Source organism: Piliocolobus tephrosceles, chromosome 9, assembly GCF_002776525.5.
Source record: "Piliocolobus tephrosceles isolate RC106 chromosome 9, ASM277652v3, whole genome shotgun sequence".
Taxonomy (NCBI): domain Eukaryota; kingdom Metazoa; phylum Chordata; class Mammalia; order Primates; family Cercopithecidae; genus Piliocolobus; species Piliocolobus tephrosceles.
In genome coordinates, this window is record NC_045442.1 from 57420766 (window position 1) to 57448694 (window position 27929).

General features: G+C 34.7%; 1 protein-coding gene across 1 annotated transcript in view; it reads right to left on the reverse strand.

The window, feature by feature from the left end:
• The window catches only part of TMEM26 (transmembrane protein 26), a 48347-nt gene that overhangs the window by 6996 nt on the left and 13422 nt on the right, over positions 1-27929 (reverse strand). Inside the window, exons 2-4 of the mRNA XM_023204791.1 lie at positions 24109-24187; positions 19182-19295; positions 16895-17115 (exon numbers count right to left, since the gene is read on the reverse strand). Of these exons, the coding sequence (XP_023060559.1) occupies positions 16895-17115; positions 19182-19295; positions 24109-24187 (414 nt within the window). The remainder of the gene's footprint in view (positions 1-16894; positions 17116-19181; positions 19296-24108; positions 24188-27929) is intronic.

Here is a 27929-nt window from a genome sequence, read left to right on the forward strand (position 1 = left end):
CTTCTCAGCCCATGTTTTTTGTATATTCCTAATAAACCTCTTGTGATCAAAATATCTTGGTGATTTAATATATCAAGGAAAAAAATCCTTACCTGATAATAATGGAATAATGAAGAAGTGAAAAATAAGTAATCTGAGACTTAAAACCCAAAATATGCACGAATTATGACAAAGCCTTTGGTCCCATATTGCTATCTTTAGTTTTATAAAATTATGGAAATATTATGGGAGAGAAATGATAGGGAGGAAAATATAGATATTGACATGGATATTCAAATGGCTGATTTCAAGGAATGTCAGCAGGGGAATTAATAATTATTCTAAGAAACCAGGGATCTAATTGAAAAGACATTTCAAAAAAGCTAAATGATGCTCAAAAACTAAAAGCTCAACATTGAAAGAAAATTGTCATTAGATAGGAAAAAGGTAAAGAGATAAATCCAATAAACAAAGATTTATACCAGATAGTAGGACGTAAGGCAAGGAATAAGCCTGTTTCATTCACCACTGTATCCTTAGTGCCTAGAACAGGGCTTGATGGATACAACATATATTTGTGGAAGGAATGGTTAAATGCACTAAAGAAGGGTCCATATTCAGACAAATATAGAAATGTCTTAGACTTGGGAAAATGGTCATGAAGGCTAAAATCAAAAATAATAGAGGTTACAGAAATGCAAAGGATATTAAAAAGGGTCACATTTATTTTTAGCAAAGATAGAAAGGAAGTCATCAATTTGAGCTTGGTGGCATAATAATAGATTTTGTTTCCATCTTCTGTCAAAAGAGATTTTCAGATTGAAGAGGTCTGAAAAGCATCAAAGATGAGTAATTGAAACCAAAAGAAATGAGGTGATTGTAAGGGATATCTTTAAATGCTTCAAGTGTAGAGGCATTAAATGCAAAATTAAATCTCAAAACTCTGAGAGAATTTGTAAATGAGGTTTCTAAACCATCATTATCTGTCTTGGCAGTTAATGGTGGAGACAAGGCTGGTGATAAAAAAATAAAGTCTCAACTTTCAAAATGAAACAGAAATATGTCTAAAAGTACAAAAGGCACATTTACTATTAATCTTTGGTTAGATTATATAAATGATTCTTTAAAAGATTTCTGAGGGCCGGGCGCGGTGGCTCAAGCCTGTAATCCCAGCACTTTGGGAGGCCGAGACGGGCGGATCACGAGGTCAGGAGATCGAGACCCTCCTGGCTAACACGGTGAAACCCCATCTCTACTAAAAATACAAAAAATTAGCCGGGCGAGGTGGTGGGCGCCTGTGGTCCCAGCCACTCGGGAGGCTGAGGCAGGAGAATGGCGTGAACCCAGGCGTCAGAGGTTGCGGTGAGCTGAGATCCGGCCACTGCACTCTAGCCTGGGCGACAGAGCAAGACTCCGTCTCAAAAAAAAAAAAAAAGATTTCTGAGAGCCCTTTTAGAAGAAGACAGTTATTACGAAGCATCAGCACAGGTTCTCTGAGAAAAATTGCACTCAACTAAACTTAGTTCCTCCTTTGAAAAAAATATAGTTAGGATTACCAAGCAGGTAATGTTATGTAAATTGTGACAGACATTCAGATTAAAACAAGGCTTCTGAAAAAGTCTCCCATAGTGTTCTCATTAATAAAATTAACAAATATTCCAGGTGTGAATACTGTTAGGTAGATTCCTGTGCAAATGGCTCCCCACAGGGGGACTCTCCAATGAGTTGCTGAAGGCTGTGCTTTTGATTCTTTTCTACTTCACATTTTATCATGACTTGGTTGACATTGATGGAAGGCTTCTCATATGCACATATGGCATGGAGCGTGGATAGAAAACCAGTACCCTGGAAGACACAATCAGGATTCCAAAAGAGGTAACTAGATGACCTAGATTAGAACAGAATTGGATAGAAGAGATAGCATAAAACAGGGCTCAAAGATTTTCCCTTACTGTTTTCTAATTATGAGACCACAGTATGACTTATGATTTATGATTTACCAAAGTCAAATAAAATCACAGGTTGCTTCACAAGAAATGTAAAGTCTAAAATTTTAAGTGGAAATGCCTTGGGAATGCAGACTATAACTTTTCCCTCTTTACACAGTCAATGTCTATACACAACGGATCTTCAATAAGTGCCTGAATTTTTAAATAATGTTATGGACAGTATCTGATTTCAGACATCCATGCCAGGCAGTTTTCTAAATGCTTAACTCTGTGATCACACTTAATTCTCATACCAGCTCAACAAAGTAGACACAATTGTTATCTTGTTATTTTATCAAGGAGGTAAAAGAGAGTTGAGGAAATGTGTCCAAAATAATGTAGTTATGAGTATTGACAGCAGAAATCAAAACTAGACAGCTGATTTCAGCATTTACTCCTTTGATCATCACATTATATTATTTCCATGAATGAAATGGAAACTTTTAGCTCTGCTCTATTCTACAATGTTCAGAACATACCTGAAATATTATGTGTGGTGCTTCATGTATTAGAAGAAACATTTACAAAGTTTCTTGTACCAAAGGGGAAGAACGAGAATGGTAAAGAATTCAGTCATGATCTATGTGAGATAGTTCAAGAAACTGAAAACTAGAGATAATTCCTTAGAAGTTTTATTTCCTATGTTTAAGGATTATAATGTGGAAAAGGAATGAAACATTTCTTTTGACTTGAGATGGCCAATTCAGGCTCAAAGGATTTCAGTTGCACCTGTGAGAATTCAAATTTCATCATAATAGAGGAAAGTAGTTTCTAATAATATTACCTCAAAATAGAACAAGTTGCCACTTGGGGTTAGTATTTCTTCTATTAGTGTAATTTTTCAACAGAGCCTGCAGAAAAAGTTGTTGAGGATATTTTGGCAAGGTTTTTTCAACAGATGCAAAAGAAATTTTTCACAACATATTTTCAAGTTGCGTCTAATCCCAAACTTCAATAATTCTTCCAAAAACTATGTGCAATTTCCCTGCAAGGCAGTAGAAAGCAGTGGCAAAGCAGGGGACTTTGGTGCCAAGTGACCAGAGTTCTAACACCAGTTCCAACTCTCACTAAAGAAATACGATGTGAGACTCTAATTCCAGATTGATCAGTTATTAGTTATATGAATATGAGTAAGTAGTTTAACATCTGTGTGCTTTATTTTACCCATTTACATTATGAAGAAGACAATAATAAGAATTGGATTATATAATAATTTTATTCAGTATATTAGTTAAGCATGTTAAACATATAAAGCTCTTAGAACAGCATGTGACACAAGCTATTATGGTAGATCACGACAAATTAGTTATTTTTGGTTTCATGTCATCTTGAGACTTTATTTGCCTCGCCTGATATGTCTTTGCTTATAAAATGGTGATAATAAGAATATTTACCTCATAGTGTGAATGTAAATGCAAAATAACTTACTGAATTAAAGCATTTAAGACTTCTTAGCACACAACAAGTGATAAATAAACATTACATAATTGTAGCAGTAGTAATTTTACTAGTATGTCAACATGCTCCTTAAAATCTTTGTAAATTATTCATCATCCTACAAAATAGGGATAAATGATATACTAACCCTAGCCTTACATAAATTCAACTTTAACCATGCAATAATGAATGCACATTTTTGCATATGCATATATTATCTATGCACACACAAAATATGGAAGAATGTGGGTGTTGAAAAACATACTAGTAAAATTATCAAACACAATTTTGGAAAACTAGGTCAGAAAATTTTTAAAGCAGGCAAATATGAATTATTAGATCAGACAGCAAAAATTCTCAGGAAGGTTAAATGTTAGAATGTAAATAAATCATGGAGATTAATGGCAAACACTCAAGATCTGCAAAGGAATTTTGGGTGGATTTATTCACCACTGTCCCATGTGTATAATCTGCCTTCAAAACTGTCAACTGAGAAGCATGTAAGGAGACAATGAACTTGATTCAGAGAGAGACAAAAAAACTTGGGAAGTTTAATTATTAACATTAGTATCACTTTTCTATTTGAAAAACTAGTAAGATAAAAAACTGGCATTTGGTGTATCAGCACACCCAATCTGGTGGTTAAAAATAAAAATAGGCGGGCGCGGTGGCTCAAGCCTGTAATCCCAGCACTTTGGGAGGCCGAGATGGGAGGATCACGAGGTCAGGAGATCGAGACCATCCTGGCTAACACGGTGAAACCCCGTCTCTACTTAAAAAAATACAAAAACTAGCCGGGCGAGGTGGCGGGCGCCTGTAGTCCCAGCTACTCCGGGAGGCTGAGGCAGGAGAATGGCGTGAACCCGGGAGGAGGAGCTTGCAGTGAGCTGAGATCCCGCCACTGCACTCCAGCCTGGGGGACAGAGCAAGACTCTGTCTCAAAAAAAAAAATAAATAAATAAATAAATAAATAAATAAATAAATAAATAAAATAAAAATAAAAAGTCATATTTTACCAATTTGCTTAGCTATTTCTTTTTCTAAAAAAAAATTTATTATACTTTAAGTTCTAGGGTACATGTGCACAATGTGCAGGTTAGTTACATATGCATACATGTGCCACGTTGGTGTGCTGTACCCATTAACTCATCATTTACATTAGGTATATCTCCTAATGCTATCCCTCCTCCCTTCCCCCACCCCATGACAGGCCCCGGTGTGTGATGTTCCCCTTTCTGTGTCCAAGTGTTCTCATTGTTCATTGTTCAATTCCCACCTATGAGTGAGAACATTCGGTGTTTGGTTTTCTGTTCTTGCAATAGTTTGCTGAGAATGATGGTTTCCAGCTGACTGTAAACTAGTTCAACCATTGTGGAAGACAGGGTGGCAATTCCTCAAGGATCTAGAACTAGAAATACCATTTGACCCAGCCATCTCATTAGTGGGCATACACCCAAAGGATTATAAATCATGCTGCTATAAAGACACATGCACATGTATGTTTATTGCAGCACTATTCACAATAGCAAAGACTTGGAACCAACCCAAATGTCCATCAATGACAGACTGGATGAAGAAAATGTGGCACATATACACCATGGAATACTATACAGCCATAAAAAAGGATGAGTTCATGTCCTTTGTAGGGGCTATTTCTTTTTGGAAGTGTAAATATTCATGTAGAAAAGAGACAATCAGCAGATAGAATTCATCTAGTTTTTTTTTTTTTTTTTTAAAGAAAATGACAAATACCACCAGAAAAGGAAAAAATGATAGAAAGGAAGGAAAAAATGAAGTCTTAACCTATCCTAGAAGAAATATTTCACCCTTTCTTCCAAGTGAAAGAGAGATTAGCTTCAACTCTGCAAAATAAAAGTAAAACACAATGTAAACATAAGAAGAGCCCCTTTTGTATGGTCAAGTATTCACAGGGAAATGTTAGTAATGCTGTGAGAATATAATTCTTTTTAATACATGATTTATTAATATGTTGGGGGAAAAAAAAGACTGTACAAAGTGATCTCCAAAGGTGTAAATGGCCAAGGAACTCTCCGTGGCAATGATGTTGACATTCTGACTTGTGAAAATGTTGGAAGGTGTCTGTAGTGAAATGAAAAGGTCAGCAAATCGTTTCCCCAACAAACATGTATAATATTAAAAAATTGTCAAAAATTGTAAAAAACAACCATCAGGGCTCTGAAAATCAACCAAAGTCAAACAACAAATTAAGTAACATTTATTCATGAAAAGTTGGCCAAGCTTCAGGTAAGAACAGTGGGAATCTGAAGGATTCTTACCTACAGATATTCATTCCCCTATCCCCAGCTTGGCTATTTTGTTTTTTTTTATTAACTGTACTGAATGAAGTTAAACAGATGAGGAAGAATTTATTCAAGACTATTGAAATACAAGAGAAAGATTAAACTCAACTCTGCTAAAACAAAAAGTAGGAGAGTTTTCAAGAACTGGGGTGACCTACTGGAAAACTACTGGAGAATGTTAGGATGGAGGTTGGTCAATTTGATTAGGCCACTTGTGTTTGGTAATTGGCACTTTTCAAAGTTAGGATCCTACCCTCTCACAGAGGCTGGGAGATAGGGGCTCCATCTTTCTTTGAGACTGCATTTTAAATAGATGGCTCCCAGGTCCTTGAGAAAGATATTGTTGGTTTGCAAACTGGCAAGAGGCTGGGAAATTTACATTTCAAGGAGGCAGAAACAGAATTTATGATATCCAGTTTCTTAACGTAAATGCTGTATGAAAAGACAAATTAGGGACTTATAGTCAGAAAAAAAAAGTCTAAGTTAATTCAAGTTGTGGGAATGGTAACACCATATTGATCAGTTAAAGTGGTAATTTTACCAGTGATGGCTTTGGAGTGGAGTATGAAATCTCACATTCAGCGGTGTGGTCAATAGAAGTAACAAATTTGATCGGAAATATTTTAAAAATCTGTAGCTTGCTACTTTGAGACTGCAATCCCAGTTGGAGTGTAACGAAATAACTTTAAATTTAACAGAGAGATTCTTAAAATGAGAGCTATAGAAGGGCTAGATGAGTACTCCTGTAGGCCTGGCTGACTGAAAAACTGCAGGCATCTTCAGGGAAGGCCAAAGAGGGCCCAGTGGGAATCAAAAGCTGAGGCAGACATGAAAACATCTTGAACTGTAAATGTGCTATCTGCTCCATGCACGGATCATCAAAGAATGGAAGTCATAAGGGCTCACAGTATTTCATTCCAATCTGCCCAAGTTATTGACTGACCAAAAACGTAGCTATAGGTGTGACCAGTAAGATGTCGAACTAAAAATAAAACTAGGTATTTTTTTTTAATCTGAGACATCAGTGACTACAATCCAAGGAGAGATACATTCCTCCAATTAAGAAAGCAGATGCAGGCCGGGCGCGGTGGCTCAAGCCTGTAATCCCAGCACTTTGGGAGGCCGAGACGGGCGGATCACGAGGTCAGGAGATCGAGACCATCCTGGCTAACACGGTGAAACCTCGTCTCTACTAAAAAGAATACAAAAACTAGCCGGGCGAGGTGACGGGCGCCTGTAGTCCCAGCTACTCAGGAGGCTGAGACAGGAGAATGGCGTAAACCCGGGAGGCGGAGCTTGCAAGTGAGCTGAGATCCAGCCACTGCAGTCCAGCCCGGGCAAGAGAGCGAGACTCTGTCTTAAAAAAAAAAAAAAAAAAAAAAAAAAGAAAACAGATGCAACAAAATGAGAAGCCTCAGGTGATGGCAGTGGTGGGGAGCCTGAAGATAACATATTGTTAGAATATATTATCCAAAATGCCCAGTTCTCAACAAAGGAAGTATGTGATAAATAAAAGAAAAAATCCAGAAACATCTAACTTACAATCAAGAAGGAACACACAACAGTAGAAACTGTCTCTACTGAGGTCCAGACATTGGAGTTAGCAGAAAAATATTTCAAAGCAACTATTATAAATATGTTCAAAGAATGAAAGAAAACTAAGTATGATTGGTTAAAGAAAAGTCTCATGGCAATGACTCAACAAGTGAGTAAATAAAGATACCAAAACTATGAAAATGATTAAATAGAAACTCTAGAATTGAAAATATGCAAACTGAAGTGAAAAATTCAATAAACTCTACAATTGGACTCTACATCTGGATTTGAGATGGCAGACAAAAAGAATCAGTGACCTAGAAGATAGATCAATAAAAATTATCTAATCTGAAAGACACAGAGTAAAAAAAGATTGAAGAAAAAACAGCAGAGCTTCAGAGACCTGTGGAATACAGTCAGTCATATATATTTTTAATAGGAAACCCAGAAGAAGAAAGATATAAGAAAGAGGAGAAAATATTTAGAGAAATAGTGGCTGAAAATTTTGAGGAAAAACATAATTACAGGTATAAGAAGATCAATAAAGCCCTAGAATTAGTAAAAGCAAAGATCCACACTTAGACACATCTCAAACTACTAAGCGAAAGAGGAAAAGAAAACATCAAGAGAAAATTGAGTCGTGATGTACAGAGTAACAACAAATAAGTACAGTTGACCTTCAAGCAAAGTGGGGGTTAGTTAGGAGAACTGACCTCCCCCCACACAGTTGAAAATCTGTGTATAATTTTGACTTTTCCAAAACTTAACTACTAATAGCATACTGCTGACTGGAAGTAATATCAATAACATAAACAGTCAATTAACACATATTTTGTATGTTATATGTATTACACACTATATTTTTATAATAAAGTAAGCTACAGAAAAGAAAATGTTATTTAGAAAATCATAAGGAAGAGGAAATGTATTTACTATTCATTAGTAGAACTGAATCATCATAAAGCTCTGTATCCTCACTATCTTCACATTGAGTTGGCTGAGAAGGAGGAAGAAGAAGAGAGGCTGGCTGGTCTTGCTATCTCTGGGGTGGAAGAGGTGGAGGAGGTGGAGGAGGTGAAAGGAGAGGTCAGAGAGGCAGGCACACCCAATGTAAGTTTTATTTTTTAAAAATCTGCATATAAATTGACCCACACAGTTAATACTCATGTTGTTTGAAGGTCAACTATAATGGCTAACTCTGATCAGAAACAATGAAGGCCAGTAGACAGTGAAATTATATATATGTGTATATATGTAAAATGGTAGATCTTTGTTTTTACTTATTATATGGTTTTGTTGATCTTCTTACAACTGTAAACTATGTTTTTCCTCAAATTATATATATATGAAAGCCCTGTCAACCAATAATTCTTTATATAGCAAAACTATCCTTTAAACATGAAGGCAAAATAAGAACATTTTCAGATTTAAAAAAAAAAACTTGGAGTATTTTTTACTACAGATTTGCCTTAGGAGAAACACTAAATAAAGTCTTTCAGGTTGAAAGGAAATTATATCACATGGTAACTGAAATACACCTGGAGAAATGAAGTGCATGAAAATGATAAATGTATAGGAAATTAAAAGGAACATATAAATATACAGTTATATAGACATTTTCTAATATCTTTTTAAAACGTTAAAAGATTATATAGAACGCTAATTATAACACTGGATTATTCAATTTATAATATACAAAGATATATTTATAAAAACAATAGCAAAAAGGAAGAGGAGGAAACAAAGTTATCAGTAATGGAGCAAGTGGGGCAACAGTGCTATGACCAAATGGAGCCATATTGTTTGGCTTTATCAGAATTAAGTTAGTTTTACCCTATAATAGAGTGTAAAATTTTAAAATGTATATTTTAATCCCTAGCGCATCTACTAATAAAATAATTCAAAAAATGTATACAGAAATTAACATCATTGACTTAAAAATGCTCGTATAACCACCTCCACCAGAAAAACAAAACAGTAAAGGAGTAACACAGAAATAAAAAGGATGTGAGACATAGAAAAAAACAAATAGTAAAATTGCAGCTATAAATCTAATCATATTGATAATTACATTAAATATTAATGGTCTAAACACAGTGTACCAGCTTGAATAGTGTCCCTTAAAATTCCATGTCTATGCAAGTCTCAGACTGTGACCTTGTTTAGAAATAGGGTCTTTGCAGATGTAATCAAGTAAAGATGAGGTCATATGGATTAGGGTGGGCCCTAATCCAATGACTAGTGTCTTTATAAAAACAGAAAAATTTGGAGACACAGACAGACACACTGGGGTGAATGCCATGTGAAGAAAGAGGGAGAAATTGGAGTGATATGTCAACAAACAATGGGACACCAAGAGTTGCTAGCAGCCACCAGAAACTAGGAGAGAAGCATGAAGCAGATTCTTCTTCAGAGCCTCCAACAGGAACCAGCACCTTGGTTTTGGATTCCTAGCATCTGGAACTGTGAGAGAAGAAATTTCTGTTGTTTTAAGCCACCATATTTGTGGCATTTTGCTATAATAGCCCTAGTAAACTAATGTACACTTAAATCAAAAGACAAAAACTGTACTCAACTGGGGAGGAAAATGCAGGATCCAGCTGTAAGCTGTTTATAAGGGACAGAATGTAGACACATATATACATATAATTTGAAAGTAAAAGAATAAGAAAAGATACCCCTATGTCAACATAAGAAAGCTGGAGTGCCTATATTCGTAGGAGACAAAATTGACTTTCAGAAAATAAATGTTACTAAAGAAAAAGTGATCATTCATGACAAAATGTTACTACATTGGAAAGATGTTAACAATTCAATTTTGCATACCTACATACAGAACCCCAAAATATATGGAGCAAAAACTGACAGTATTTAAAAGAGAAACAGACATTCCAACAATTAGAATGAAAGATTTCAGTGCTCTACTTTCAGGAATCAATAGAACAACTAGACAAAAAATCAGTAAGGATGCAGAAGACTTGAACAACGCTATCAACCAAGGTGATGTAACTAACATTTTATAGAACACTCCACCCAACACCAAGTAAGGACACATTCTTCTCAAGCACACATGGATCTCCAGATAAGCCATATAATAGACCATAAAGTAAGTCTCCATAAATTTAAAAATATGAAACAATTTAAAGTAGATCCTCAGATGAAAGTAGAATTAAAGCAGAAAACAACAACAACAAAAAGTCTATGAGATTCTCATATATTTAGAAGTTAAACAGCCAACTTCTAAACAACCCATATAAAAAAAATGCCAGAATAAATTGGAAGATATTTTGAACTGCATTAAGCAACAAAAAAAGACATATCAAATTTACCGGGAGCTGGCAAAGCAGTGCTTACAGGAAAATTCATACTTTAAATGTCTATAGTAAAAAAGATGAAAGGTCTCAAACATAGTAGAAAATATGAAAGGTCAGTAATCAAAGTTTTCACCTGAAGAAATTAGAAAAAAAAAAAAAAGAAGAGCAAATTAAATCCAAAGCAAGCATAAGGAAGGAAACATTAAACATCAGAACAGAAACCAATGAGGTGGAAAACAGAATAACAATAGAGAAAATCAATAAAACCAAAGGCTGGTTATGTTTAAATATCAACAAAATCAATAAATCTGATCAAACCAAAAAAGTAAACATCAGCCCCTCCCCTCACCCCCTAAAAAAATAAGAGAGAAGGCAGAAATTGCTAAACTCAAGAAAGAAAAAGGAGGGTACCACAACTCAGTCCACAGAAATTAACATATGTATAGTAGATATTATGGACAATTTTATGACAAAAATCTACAACTTAGACAAAATAGAAAAATTCCCAGAAAGGAAAATGTAATCAAAACTGATTTAAGAAGAAATAGAATATCTAAATAGATCTATATAAAGTAATGATATTAAATTTATAATTTAAAAAATCTTCCCACAAAATAACCTTGGTCCAGGTGGCTCCCTAGGTGAATTCTATAAAATATTTAAAGAAGAAATAAGACCAAACCTATGTAAAATCTTTCAGAAAATAAAGAAGGAATACTTCTTGAGGTATTTGATGAAGTCAGCATTACCAAAGACAGAAAAAGATATCATTAGAAAAGAATACTATAGATCAATATGACTCATAAGCAAATGTTAGCAAACTGAATCCAATAACATGTAAAAATTATTACAGACTGGGCACAGTGGCTCACACCTATAATCCTAGCACTTTGAGAGGCTTAGGCAGGGAGACTGAGACCAGGCATTCAAAAGCAGACTGGGAAACATACGGAGATCCTATCTCTACAAAACATAAAATAAATTAGCCAGGTGTGGCATGTGCCTGTGGTCCCAGCTACTTGGGAAGCTGAGCTAGGAAATCACTTGAGCCCAGGAGGTCAATGCAGTGGTGACCACACTGGGTGGTACCTGGGCCTGGGCTAAAGGGCAAGACCCTGTATCAAAAGAGAAAAAATGATTATATGTTATAATAAAGTAGAATTTATCTCAGGAAGTCAAGGTTGGTTTAACATCTGAAAATTAATTAGTGTAATATATTGTTTTTAATAGAATAAAAGACAACCAACATTTAATTATCTTAATAGAAGCAGGAAAAGGATTTAACAAAATTTAACACACACTAAAAAATAATTCCCAATAATCTAGAAATAAAAGGGAATTTCTTCGAACTGGTAAAGGGCATCTATACAAAACCCACAACTAATATTATCTTTAATATAGCAAGACAGAATGCTTATCTTTTGAGATTGAAATGTCTACTCTTACTATTTCTATTTGACATTGAAAGAAGTTTTTGTCAGTGCAATAAGGCAAGAAAAATAAATTAAAGGCATACGGATTAGAAAGAATCAAAACAGTCTGTTCACAAGCAGCATGATCCTGTAAGGAGAAAATTTAAGGGATAAAACTAATTAGCAAGTTGAGCATGCTGTGGTAGTAGATCATCATATAAAGTAAACTGTGTTTCTATTATAGCAATGAAAAACGTGAAAATAAAATTTAAAAAATAATTCCACTAGTAAGAGCATCAAAAAGAATAAAAACTTAGTAAATAGTTAAGAAAAGCTTGACTTGCACACCGAAAATTACAAAACATTGCTGAGAGAAATTAAAAAACATCTAAACAGAGGATGAGCTATTTTGTGTTCACAGATTGGAAAATTTAATATTGTTAAGATGACAATTCTTCCCAAATTGATCTTTAGATTCAATTCATTCTCTACCAAGAGTATAGTAAGTTTTTTAAAAATTCTTTTACCCATTTTACAACTTGAAAGGAGAATTATAACAATTATATAAAAATGCAAAGCGCCTACAATAGCTAAAACAAATTTTAAAAGAACAATTCTGGAAGACTTACAATATTCAATTTCAAAACTCACTATAGCTACATAATCATGATAGTGTGGTATTGGTATAATGACAAATATATAAAACAATGGAACACAACAGAAAGTCCAGAGAAAAAGCTTTACATCTGTGATCCATTGATTTTTTGACAATGATGCTAAGGCAATATAATAAAGAAAGAATCCTTTCAACAAATGGTACTGGGAAAATTAGTCCCAGCTGGAATGGGGCAGTGCCAAAAATAAAAAATAAACTTGGAACCTTACCTCCCGCTGTATACAAAAATTATGTAAAAACAGATAATAGAAACAAATGTAAGAATTAAAATATTCCATAAGTGTACGAGTCCATTTTCATGCTGCTGATAAAGACATACCCAGCACTGGGTAATTTGTACAGGAAAAAGAGTTTAATGGACACACAGTTCCAAATGGCTGGGGAGCCCTCACAGCCATGGGGGAAGGCAAGAAGGAGCAAGTCACATCTTAGTGGCTGACAGCAGACAAAGAGAGCTTGTGCAGGGAAACTCCCACTTTTAAACCATCAGATCTTGTGAGACTCATTCACTATCACAAGAACAGTGCAGGAAAGACCTGTTCCCATAATTCAATCACCTCCCACCGGGTTCCTCCCATGACACCTGGGAATTGTGGGAGTTATAATTCAAGATGAGATTTGGGTGGGGACACAGCCAAACCATATCAATAAGAAAACAAAAGAAATTATACTTCTCATTTAGGGTTAGGAAAACAGTTCCTACATATGACACCAAAAATGTGAAAGAAAATATTGATAGATTTGAACTTCAAAATTTTTAAAATGTGTTTTTCAAAAGATAACATTAAAAAATTAAAAAACAAGCTGAACACAGGGAGGAAATATTTATATTTAGATATTTGATAAAGGACTTGTATCAAGGATATATAAAGAATTCTTACAACTCAATAATAGAAAGACAATCCAATAAAAAATGAAGAAAAATGTACAGACACATCACCAAAGAAGAGATATGAATAGCTAATATTCCCATGAAAAGATGCTCAGCAACATTAGTCATTAAAGAACTGCAAATTAATGTCCTGGTGAGATACCACTCTACATCCATCAGAAGGGTATAATAAAAAAGACTGGGGGGAAAATGATTGTTGATGAGGATGTAGAGAAAATGGAATCCTCATACATTGTTGGTGGGCATAAAATTAATACAGCTTCTTTAGAAACATCTCAGCAGATTATTACAAAATTAAAGCTATACTTAACATATAACCAGCCATTCCACTCTTAGGTGTCTACTAAAGAGAAATGAAAGCATAGCCAGGCAAAAGTCTGTCAGTGAATCCTCTTAGCAACATCATTCTTAGTATCAAAAAGTTGGAAGTTATCCACATGTACGTCTACTACTGAATGAATAAACAAAATGTGGTATATGCGTTTAATGGAACACTAGCAACTAAAGAGGAGCTAAACATGAAACAACATGGATGAATCCCAGAAACATTATGTTACATTAAAAAGCCATACATAAAAGAATACAGATTTTATAATTCAATTTCCATGAAATTTCTAAGAAAGAGGAATCCACAGAGACATAAAGTGTATCAGTGGTTGCCTGTTAAGAGTGAAGATTGACTACAAACAGCCACAGGAATCTTTTGGGAGTGATGGGAATGTTCTAAACCTGGATTGTGGTTATGGATAAACAAATCTATAATTACTAAATATCATTAAACTGTAGAATTACAGTTGAAATTTATGTTATTTAAACCATAACTTCATAAATGCATAAATTTTATGCATTTTAAGAAAAAAATGCAGAATCAGAAGCTTTACAAATGTATGTAAATGCATAAAACTTAGGTAGATGAACTTTAATGTGAGCCAAAGGAAGGAAATTTATTTAATAAAAAATAGAATTTGACATATTAGCTAGAAAATGGGGAAGAGATTTAGACATTTTTGTGATGTAGATATCATTGTAGGCTTTCTCCTAAATCTATCAGCCCAAACTATGGAATAAAACATTAGAAAAAGTAAAATGTCATAATAATAGGCAGTGCTGAGTAGACTACAATGAAGTGATCCCTTCTTCTATTAGATATAAATATCATTTACTTATGTATTAAGATTATTCTTCATGATTATCCTCTTGAGCCTAAAAGGGAAGGCTTATGTCCCAGTGGGAAAGGATTAAGGGTCTCCTTCCTTGAAAAGATAGATATTTGCAGTGTCAATTCTTGCAGTATAAGTGAGAACCAAAACAGGAAATCAGAACATGGAAGCTAATTTCTAGGAGGGAGAAAAATTTTATATTCTTCCTGGGCTTTCACTTTGGGAGGGTTTTTGGGAGACTGAATATTTGAGTAATAGAGGCACATAGGACTTGAATGGGAATTACAGAAGGCTACTGTCACAATGTGGTAATATTAAAAATGAAAATGACTTCAATCTGAGACAATGAAAATTGAAAACAAATTTTAAAAACAGTAACCATTAAAAACTATGACATGATTTATTGGGCTCCATTAAACATCAGCTTTCCTAGGATATGACACAAGTTTAAAATGATAAAAATATATATTTATGAAGCATTCAGATTAATTTGTAGGTGATAGAAGAAATTGGGGGTATTTATGCTGTCTTGAAACATCAAGTGCTCCTAAATTCTTGCTGAATTGAAACAGTCTTAATTGAGATAGGACTGTGTGTCCTTTTACTCATACTTGCTCACAATTTGTTCCCCAATCTCTGCCTAGCTCAGTGCTTGACACATATTAGATAACAAATCAGTACTGGGTGAGTGAAAAAATGCCTTATGGTTTTCAAGATTTGGGATTTTTTGTTTATTTGGGTTTTTTGTTTGTTTTGCTGGGCAAACCTACTTTTATTCATGAAATTATTTAATATTCAACCTTTATTGGAAAACACAGATCTATAAATTGCTCCTTGGTGTCACTTCTGGATGGGACTACTAACAGTCCATTAAGATAACCGAGTTAGGCATTTCTTACAATTTTATGACTGGCCCCACAAAACATATCCCTCCTTACTATCTCTTTTACTACCCTATGTTTTCTCCCATCTCCCTAAATGTTTTGCATGTACATGTTTATTTCTACATAGGTGGAGTTAATTATGTTTCTTTTGTGATGTCCCTGTCACTTTTATATGCTCTGTCATGATTTCTTGAAGTTTTTCTTGTAACAACATTGTATTTTATTTGAAAATACATTTTACAAGGTAAAGCATTGACCATACTTAAGACATTAAAACTACAGAACTAAAATCAACACTTTGACGATAATGAATCAATTTAGATTGGATTTTTTAAAAAAATATGTCAACTTAATAAGCTATGAAAAAAATTAATATAAATGAAACAGGAAATTATCTTGTAAAGGTAGCTCATGGTTGTAAATATAATTTGTGCTATAATTGGGATATTAAAGTTACTTGGTAAGTTAGTGTATTTTGTTGAGCTTTATGTTTTGTTGTTTGAGAAGCACAGCATAAAGTAAACTGTAGCATTAAAAGCCAGCCTCGTTCCAATTTATTTTTATGGCATAGTGCAAAACAACCCAAGCTTAAAGTATATTCAGGCGTTGAGACTTAAATCCCTAATGGTAAGGAAGTCGTTCCGTAAACAGATGTGATCATGGATTCTGAGTTTATTTGCTTGTGGCAAAAACAAAAGTACCAACTCAATAAGTTTTAATTTATAGGCCTCTACACCAGAAAGCCTTTGGGCACTTCGAACAAAACTGACTAAAAATAAAATTTAGTAAAATAAAACCCTGCCCCATTTTCCATTTACACCAGGGAATGCAAATCCCCAAATGGATAGGAAGAGACTTCTCCATGTCTTCTCTCAGTGCTCTCTTAAACTGTAGCTGTGCTGTGTTCTAGGAGAGGATTTTATGATTGGCTATGCTTCTCACACTTAGGAATGGAAAAGAGAGGCTAGGGATGGTCATACCACTTCAGGTTTTCAGAGAACCATGACTCTGTCTAACCTGTAGTCATGAAAACATGCAGAGCCTTTCTGTTCTCGCCCACAGAGAATATTATGTGTCTCTTTCTCCAGCAGAAATCTCCTTTATGTATTTGTCAAAAAGCATAAAGACTGTGTTGCTTTCTAATATGCAAATAGCAGCAAATTCTCTGATCCTAACATTGCATATAAAATATACTAAAAATTCAAATTCATGTGATATACAAGTCACAGAACCAAGAGACAGGTGCATGGTCTTGACCCTGAAAACAAGGTGTTTTTGTTGCAAGGAATGCTCACCTCACATTTTGTTCTTCCAGGGTCTCACTTGTGAATTCCAGTATGTCAGCCGCTGTCCCCACAAACATAAGAAGAAGTTGAGAGAGTTGATCTCGAGTGATCCCGACTCCAATGGGTAAAAGCCATCTTCCAATTATTAGCATTAATAGGAATGTCTGATGGAGTCCCAATGTCCAAACTTTCTCACATACTGTAGATAAGTTATTCACAAAAACTTTGGCCTGTTTAACAGAAATATCATACAGACAGAAGGATTATGAGCCACCACCTGAGAGAGAAATATTTTCTTCACCATGATTTCAATCAAGAGTTTGCTTTTGTAGACAGTCATTTTCAGGTGTTATTCTTTACTTGCTAAAGAAAGTAAAATGCCTTTCAGCTGAACACTCTGGAAAAAATAAAAAGCTAATGTGGTCCTTAAGTTGGGGGTGCCTATAACTAGCAAGTAATTTAAGCCTTAAACTTAAGAGTGGGATTGTACCATATGGTATTTAAAGAACCAATTTTACAATGTTTTAAAGATCATGTCTCATTTTATTACACTGTGTAACAAAAAACAACACATAGCAAAGTTTTACAAAATCCATATTAATAGCACAAAAGCTTCCTATATTTTTAATAGATTTTAAAATCTGAACTTACTAATCTTGAAATATTTTTAACATTGTACAAATCTTCCCTTTTTTTGCTTTAAAACTCTATTATAGCTAAACATAAAAATGTAATAATGTTTATCGATTACCTAAATGTAAAGAAAGAGAATAACTATACAATTATTTTCATTCTGAGTACATAACATATTATTCAATAATCCATAAGCCAGAAAGCAAATTTTACTCTGCCATTATTCTTAGACCTAGAAAAACTTACATCCCACCAATGTATTCTGGATGACAACTCTTATAATAACAACTACCTTCTAAATAAGTCTCAAAGTGTACTATTGACCCTACAAGGACTTAGGTCTCCAGTGGATAATGATTCCAACTTACTTATGCAAGTGACTTAACTGTTTGTGCAAAATTCATTTATCCCTGTCCATCACCTGCTGATATCAAATGCACAAGGGAGGATAAAAGATGAGGCATGATGCTATCCTGATTGAAGCCAGACATGAAAATGAAGGATCTTCCATTTGTACTCTTTCTTATATCACTACTATGAAACTTTACATACATCATATTTAATTTATACTGGAAGCACACTAGTAAATATTAATAATTTTGATTGTCAGATGAAAAACTGAGAGAGAAACTAAGTGATTTGTCCAGACTGATGTAAATAAATTGTGATTGGAGCTTGAATTAGAACCCAAGGTTCATTCCATTAAACCTTGCAGAACTAATAGTACATCTCATTATTGAAAATACGTTTCAGTGATAGGGGCCTTTTCCTTTTTAAACAGGTCATGGTCAGTTTGCCAAATAGCAGCCTTATGAAGAAAAAGAAAGGGATTCTGTTTCGGCCAGAAATCTTCTCTATTTTATTAATAAACATCTACAAAATACATATGGTGGATTCCCTAGCTAATTCAATAAGACAAGAAAATAAAATAAAACGTACAGGGATTGGGACAGAAGAAATAAAACTGTCTCTGTTCACAGTTGACATAATTGTCTAGGTAGAAAATCCCAAAGAACTGGCAAAAAAAAATAACCTTCTGGAACTAGTAAATGTTTATAGCAAGGTTGTGGGATAAAAGATTGATATACAAAAGTCAATCTCTTTCCTATATACCAGCAAAGAATAAGTGAAATTTGAAATTAAAAACAAAATGCCATTTTTATTGGCATCCACAACAATGTCATGTAGGTTTATCAGTTTTAACAAACACACCACTGTGGTGCAGGGTATTGATGGATGAGGAGGCTGTACATGAATACAGAGTATATGGGAAATCTCTGTACCTTCTTCTCAATTTTTGCTGTGAATCTAATATTCCTCTAAAAAAGAAAGTCTTAAAATTATCATATCCCAATTTTTTAATTATATCATTGCTTCATAAATGTGTATGTCTCTCATTGTGCAAACATTATCCTCTTTAAGTGTTCCTTAATGATGCAGGTTAAATGTATCTATTTATACATAATGTATCAATGTATATATTTATGCATATTAAATATGTTTAATAATTTAAAAATATAATTATTTTGTGAATTATTTGCCAAATAATGGATAACTTTCTTCTGAAAAGAATTAGCTGGGAGAGGTGTATAGCAGGTAATTGAGGATTATACCAAGTCCACCATTTGCTAGATCCTTTAATATACAGTGGAAAAGCTCTCACCGTCTCAATGAGATCATCAGCTCTACTGGTTTGTTCATTGGATGTCCATGTTTGATTGAAGACTTCTTTTCTGCTGATATTCTGTGATATTCCTTCAGCCTGGATACTGCAATACTAAGAATGGGGTTGGGGAAGGCAATTGTGGCAAAAAATTAGCACAATATGGTGGAGCTCAAAACATACAGTATGTCTCATAACATATAGTATATAGAGTTCAATCTGTTCAAGAGATTATGAGCAGATATGCAATGTTTATACAGCATATGCATAAACATTTCCAAAAATCAGAATATAGGCCTGAGATGGGAATCCACTTTTTAATCTATATGAAAAGAGTGTCAACTATACAAAATCTTATTTTTCCTTAGGTCGATGAGGATGCAAATACTGAGTCATTGCAGAGAGCTGTAGAATTTATAGATTGGTAACTGAGATTCCTTTCTTAAACCCTGAAAGAATTTAAAACCAAACAAATAACCAGTGACAACAATAAAACATATATGATCCTGGTCAAGGAAATTATGGTTTTTTTTTTTTTCTTTTTATACTTTTATTTTAGGTTTTGGGGGTTCACGTGCATGGGTAAATTGCATGTTGTTGAGGCTTGGTGTATAAAGAATTCCATCACCCAGGTAGTGAGCATAGTACCTGATAAGCAGCCTTCCAATTCACACTTCCCTCCATCCCTCCCCTCTCAAGTAGTCTCCAGTGTCTGTTGTTCCCATCTTTGTGTCCATGTGTATTCAGTTTTTAGCTTCCACTTATAAGTGAGAACATGTGGTATCTGGTTTTCTGTTCCTGTGTTAGTTTGCTTAGAATACTAGCCTCCAGCTTCATTCATGTTACTGCAAAGGACATCATTTTGCTATTTTTATAGCTGTGTGGTATTCCACAGTGTGTGTCTCTGTGTGTATATGTGTGTGTATATAGTATTTTAAGAGTTTGTTTCTTATCCAGAAGCCTCTTTATCTAAAATACCATATTGCTTAAGTAAATAATACAATCATTTTTAATCCTGTCAAGCACTGAAACAACCTAAAAAATTAGCATGTTCACCCACCAAAACATACATTTTAGTGACAGTGTAAAAGCCAATTTAGGTTTATGGAAAATTCAACAACAGACATAAAAAGTGCCATTTTTCCTTTTTTGTTTCTTCATTTTGTATGAGAATTTCTGCAGGTGAATTGTGCATGATATTTATCCACTGTATGCTGGAAATCCGAGGTAAAGTAAGAGAAGGAAAAATTATATAAGAGGAGAAAGGGGTGACGCTTGAAAATGTAGCTGTACCCAATGCATATTTTACAAACTGGCTTAAAAAAAGTTGAAGGTTTTTCAAACATCTGCAGTGCTAACATATTTTGAAACACACACACACATTCACCACCACCACCACTACAACCACCACACATCCACGATCACACATTTGTATTTAGAGAGGACTTATTTTTTAAAAATTTAAAGCTGTAAAAAGTGTATTTTTCTTAATCATTCTGGATACATCATCGACTATTCTATAAGCTATTTGAAAAAGCAGAAAAGAAAGTCTGCAAGAAGCTGTTTTTTTCTACCCTCTATCCAAACAACTAGTATTATGGTTGAAATGACAAGAATAATTAAGAAAAATGGACATATGCCATATCTGTAGGAGCAAAAATACAGTTGTTTGCACACTTTGTGTGTGTGTATATGTGTGCAGCTAAGGCTCCAAAAACAGACAATGAGGATAAAAATTAAATCTTTAACCAAGCAACAAATTTTCATTGCAAAGCATGTTGGTGACTTTATTTATTTCAATAGGAAAAACATTTTAACAACTCTGTAGGCATGAAAACAGACTATGTATTAAAAATGGTGACCTTAATATGTTTTTGACATTCTTATAATTAAAAATACATAACATCTTTTTATTTAAGAAAAAAGGCCATGCTTTAGTGCAGTAGAAGATAACGTGGAAGCAAATAGCTTCATAGTCCATATAGTCCATATTATGGTATTAAGACTTATCTGAGTTGCTCTCCACTCCTGTTACTCTAGTTGTTATAGATTGATGAGATTTTCCTCCAAGTGGCCTCTACATTGGGACTGCAGTGAACAAGTGACTTCACTCTTAAAACCTAGCCTGACTTGTATTGTTTTGGGATTATATTGTTTACATTCTGCCTTGTATAGGTGAGTTCACATAGATTATCTGGGTATCAATATGCCTTTTTTTTTTAATAGGCTGTGTCTATTAAACTCTTATTAGCTTCAAAAATATTGCTTTGTGTCCGAGAAACTGTGACAACAAGAAGACCAGAATGTTTCCATTACTTTAATCTTGTCACTTCTTAAATGGACATGAGAGCTGAGGTCACAATCATTGTCATGAATGTTTTGTTCCCATACATGCAGACCCAACCAGATTCAGGAATGAAGGTAAGAAATGAGTAATCTAGGAGAAATGTCTCATGAAATAGGTCAGGATGTTTTCCTAATGCCAAGTCATGGCTTAGAACATATAGTATATAGAGTAAATGGAAAATGTGAAAGAAAATTAAACTACTCTTTTCTACAATGAACAACTCAGATAATTCTGATGCAAATGCCTCTAAAACACAGAACAGATAGCTGAGAAGGGCAATATGGTTTAATGGACTAGATATCCGTTAGGTTCTAGGCCCCAGCATGACTGTGTATTTACTGTATAAACTTAGGAAAATTACTTAACCTTTCTGAGCCTCAGGATCCTCATCTTTAAAATAGAAATGTACGTATCATGCCTAACTTCTGTAGTTGTTGGGTCCATATCTGTGAAAACATTTGTGAAAGTACAGGAGGCTACCTGAAGAAAAGTGATTACTATCACTCCCAAAATGTTCTAAATGAGTACACTAGAAGAATTACGGTAACTCCCTTTATTCTGCCATTTCTTCTTTCTTTAACTGCAATTCCAATGCTTTTTTTCTCTCTTACTATTTTTCTACTTTCATTTCTGCTCAGTCTGCCCAATTCAATCTCTGGGCATTCATTTTAATTCTGTGTCAAAATGAGTCAAATCTGTTACTACTAAAGGTTCAATTTCTTTTGTAGTATGAAAATTAGAGAGCTACTGCTTGGGGGTCAAAATTTTTTTTTTTATTAAAAAAGGAGTTTTTGGTTGCACGTTATTTGTTGTAATAGGATTTGACCTGTATATCAATTAATTGTGCAACAAATTTATATTATAAAATCATTTATGGAAATGAATGGTTATTGTGTATGACAGCCATGTCATAGAATTGGATGTGAAAGAAACAATTGATTCAAATCACTAGAGCTTATTTTCATACTCTTGAAAGCAGTAAGTAGTAAAGAGATTGAAACAGTCCCCTAACTCCTTACAGTATAGATTTAAAAAGCTATGATAACTTGAACCAAAAATATACAGTTACAAAAACCATACAGACATAGGAATAGTCTATATGACTTTAGTGATTTTTAGCAAGAGATTGAAGGGAGAAAAATGTTTTCTTCATCCCTACATTCTTGGTACTTGCTTGTGGAATTCTCCAAAAGTGGTCCACAGAACTAAATTCCCCTTTGTGTGCCTATAATTTGGAGCAAGGCTTTTGCAGATAAGGTTATACATTGGAGGCAGATAGGGCTACGTATTGGAGGCTTAACCTTGCTATAAAATGACCAACTATAACAAAGAAATCTATGTAAGTCCAAATTCTCTCAGATCTTTTTAAAAGTATTTTATCAGTGAAGGTGCCGAAATATTATTAGGTCATAACTACATTTCTCTGTAACGTAGTCCTGTAACCTGAACTATGAAGTCAAAGCTGGAATCTGATGGACTTTAGTAACTCGGCCTCCCCAGCGTTGAACAGGAACATCAACAGCAGTATATGACTGCACCCAACCTAGAGACTGCTTATTAGAGCTGTCTGTGTAGAAAATAGCTGTATTAAAAATCTCTGTAATAAATTAGGGACTCTTATTGGAAGCTCCCCGCTGGAGTGCAGTGATGCAATCTCCGCTCACTGCAACCTCCATCTCCCAGGTTCAAGCGATTCTCCTGCCTCAGCCTCCCGAGTAGCTGAAGTGACACGCGTGCTCCACCAGGCCCAGATAATTCTTGTATTTTTAGTAGATACGGGGTTTCATCATGTTGGCCAGGATGGTCTCCATCTCTTGACCTCGTGATCTGCCCACCTCGGCCTCCCAAAGTGCTGGGATTATAGGCATGAGCCACCGCACCCGGCCGGAAGCTACTATTTTATTTTTAGGACAATGTGATCTTCTAACACATATAAGCCCACCTTTCACATGGTGGGTCCTACGACTCCTCTCCTTTAATCTTAGTTTCAGGGCTCTAGAAAAGAATTTCTATTTTACTAAGGCAGCCCGTGGGACTCCCAAAAATTAATCTCCTGTAATCTGTATAACCTTCATTTTAAAACAGACTATTTTAAATGACTCCTATAAGTTTAATTGTATTTATATAGCTGAGTACAGATAAGGGTTTTGTTTCGGTTTTTGAAATTCCTAAAAGTGTCACTTTACAGAATGCCAGACCATTGAGGCGTGCCCATTCATAGCACAACATAGAAACTCACTGAAGCTGGAAGGGTTGGAATCAAATTTCCACACCCCCACGTAAACTCTACCTGTAGGCCTCTACCTATAGGGTGGGGGCCAGGGGAAGTCTTAGTAGTAAGATCTCTAACACAAAATGTTAATTCACTATATACTCCTAAATCTTACAAAAATGTAATATTTTATTGGGGCTTTTATTGGTAAATCATGGATTCACTTCCTTTTGCTGATAGCCTCTTATTTATTCAATTCTTGATAACTCCAGTTACTTAGAAAAGTGCATTCCTGAAATCAATTGGATCATACTGTGAAAGTAGCTTATTGCTGAATATGTCAATTCCTACTTTCCAAAAAGAAGTACCTGGGTCTCATGGTGCAATTCAAGAAGCCATAATGATGGAACGATGCTAATCAGATATAAAAATATGGCTGGTGAAAACCTGTGAAAGAGAGAAGAAAAAATAGTTTAGCTAATTTAAGCTAATTTTTCAAAAAAAAATTAAGAGGAAGAATGAAAAACAAATGCACATACTCTGACCACATTGAGTCGAACCTTTTTATCTCAAGTATTTATTTCAATGAAGGAAAAAGCATTATGTGATTTCTGCCATATGGATTACAAAGAAACAAAGTAACTGTAAAAGGCACTAGCAGCTGTCATTCTCACTGAATTTCTAATCCAATTAATAGACATTAATTTTGATATGGTTTAATGGGACACTGCCAATTAGTTTCAGGCACAACACTGGATATTTTGTATTTAATATGTTTTACAAAAAGCAAACACAGCAGCAGTAAATCTTGGATTTATTAGACATTACAATTTCAAGATTTGGCTACATTTTGCAACATTAACCTGGAATTCTGAGAGCTCAAACAATAACATGGTGCTAGAACACAAAAATCAGATGATAAGGACTAAGAATGAGAGTAACCCATTGGCTTTGTGTGTGATTTGCTAAACCTATAAAATAAAAACACAACCAACCAACAGTGTAAGCCTTTGGTATTTTTTTTTAAGTTATCCATATTCACTGTTTTCTCATTCAAAATTCAGAGAGGAATCTGAAGAGTGGACTTTTGTGATCCAGCACACTCAGGTTCAAATGCCAGTTTTGGCACTGACCTCTCAGTTTGTTTCCTAATCCACAAAAATGTCACTGTATCAGCCAACTCAGGCTGCTGTACAAAAATACCATAGACTACGTGACTTAAACTACAGACATTAATTTTCTCGGTAGCTCTGGAGGCTGGAAGTCTGAGGTTAAGGGGCCAGAAGAGTGGGATTCTGGTGAGGGCTCCCTTCCTGACACGTAGACAGTGCCTTCTCCATGTGTCCTCAGACATCTGTCTCTTCCTCTTCTTATAAAGCCTTCAGTTTTATTGGATTAGGACCTTATCTTTCTGACCTTATTTAACCTTAATGACCAAATTAATCTCTAAATATTGTCACATTTGGGATTAGGACTTACATCTAGAAATCTGGAAGGGGACACAATTCAGCAGTTACATTCATCTCACAGAGTTTATTATTTTACTTCCTGCAAAGCAGTGCCTGGCAGTGGTGGGAATTCAATAATAGGTAGATATTACTCGTATTATTATCAGACATGGTACAACATAAATGTTTCCTTAAAATGCTGAAATAAGAAAAATAACATACTTTCCAAATTTATTTCTTCAAATTGGTCTGGGCACAGTGGCTCAGGCCTGTAATCCCAGCACTTTGGGAGGCCGAGGCAAGTGGATCACTTGAGGTCAGGAGTCCAAGACCAGCCTGACCAACATGGTGAAACCCTGTGTCTACTAAAAATACAAAAAAAATAACCAGGCATGGTAGTGTGGGCCTGTAATGCCACCTATTCGGGGGCTGAGGCAGGAGAATTGCTCGAACCCAGAAGGCAGAGGTTGCAGTGGGCTGAGATCGGCTACTGTACTCCAGCCTAGGCAACAGAGCAAGATTCCGTCTCAAGAAAAAACAAACAAACAAACAAGCAAACAAAACAAACTGAACTTTATTTCAGAAGACTCTTGCATTACAGAACATCTCAAAGTCAAAATTATGTCACCATAATTGTATTAAAATGCTTTTAATAAACAGCAATAGTTTGAAATGACCTAGAAAATAGAAATGTTAATTGCTCAACAAGTAGAATTATTTGAGATGAAATGTTACCCAAACTATGTTATTATAATTCAGGAGAGAAAAGTGAAATGAAAAGAGAAAATTTAGAATGATATTTTTAAAGGCTATTAATTCTTTCACTAATAAATTTTTTCAATTTCTAGAGAGAGGAAGGGAGAAAGGGTAAAAGAAAGAGAGATCTCTTTAAAAATCAATATTTAATATAGATACTCCCCCACCTTTGATTTCCTGTGAAAACCAATTTCTAAACAAAAGGTTATGGGTCATGATATTATTAAAATCTGTGTTGGAGGATGGTGAAGCTGTAGAGAGATATCAAAAGCCCATGTTTAGCATGCTCTTAAAAAAAAAAGAACAATTAACTTTTTGACCTCACATATCAAAGGAAACATCAGGAGAGAGTATTTCCCTTGTGAAACTGGGAAAGAAAGTGAATTCTAGGTCAGAGGGACAGTAGGAATATTCATATTTTTGTTTGGAGACATCAAATGTTGGCTGGATTGCAATTTTGTTGAGGCTCTTGGGATTAATTTTGAGACTAACTCCTCCCTAACAATAATGTAACAATAATAATCTAGGGAAACCATAGCCTGAACACATAATAGCTCTTGAAAAAGGTTAAAAATAAAACAAACAACACCCTTAACATCTTCTGTGCATAAGATTTATTTCTATAATTGGAAAAAAGTACTATTCTGTTTCAACGTATTTCCTCTAACTGGGAAACTGGTTATATAAACAAACAAACTTCAAGATTCAAGATGTTTTGTGTTGCCTAATAGCAAATCTAAACTCCATAATCTGATATTCGAAGACTTCATTATCTGGTCTTATCTCCACTTTTCCTTCCTCTTCCCTTATCACATCCTATCAATTTGAGCAACTCAGTAGTTACAACCGACTGTGTATGTTAAATTAAACAAACAAAATGCTTTGGAAAGTTCCTCTCACTTCAATCCTCTTTATTAGATTATTTGACCTAATGAAGAAAGGGGTTAGGAAAAAGGAATCATATTGAGGGCCCAAGAATTAATTATATTCAACTCAATTCTCAGCCTTGTTTGACTAACCACGTGTCTCTGGTAAGAACAAAGTGCTCTCTGCTCTTTTAGTTTGGTTAATCTAAGGAGAGAGGTTCTACAATGGTTTTACAGCAAATATCTCCCAAAATTATGAAAGCTTATTTTGGAATGTCTTTCTCTTGCACATCTATCCACCAACATTCTACTTGTATTTTAAAGGCATAGCAGGAATTAATCTTAACCTGTATTTCTCTTGTGGCCCAACACATGCTGTACTGTTTTATAGTTACATGTATATTAGACTTTGCTTTCCTAATATAAGTTCCATGAAGAAAGGTCCTTAGTCTTATATATCTTTATATCTCTTTCCTCTTCCCACTCCTTCATTTTCTCTTCTCCCCAGTGGAATCATAGTGTCTTACTAAGTCTCAAATTAATGCTTATTAAGCAAATGCCTAAATATTTGAATGCTTGAATTTATAAAGGAAGGAAGGACTGAGCAAATAAAGTGAATAAAGACTACTGATATCTACAAGGATCTTTCATTTCAAGAGGTCTGGTATCAAGTAACCTCTTCTAGCTATGACCCTTGAAATATTATATGTTAGTAAGACCCAGTATAAATTTCAGAAACTTAGAAGACCCAAATTTGAATCCTGCCTTTTCTATGCACTCATCTTTGGAAATTCACAACCTTCCCTGAAACTGAATGTCCTCATCTGTAAGACGGAGAAAATAATACCCATCTCATAGTGTGGTTATGAGGATTAAATAAGACAATGTGTGCCACGAGATTGACACCTTAGGTGCTCAACAAATGTACTTGCTGCTTTCCCTAGACTCAGCTCTGAAAATGTACTCATGGCTACATATTTGTTACTTATGCTTATGAAGGACTCTTAGAGGACACCCAATTAGGACATTGTTTCTTCATATAATTTATAATGACTTATATTTTTAAACCATGATTCTCAAAACTAAACCTGCATAAGGTCGTGCACACTGGCTCATGCC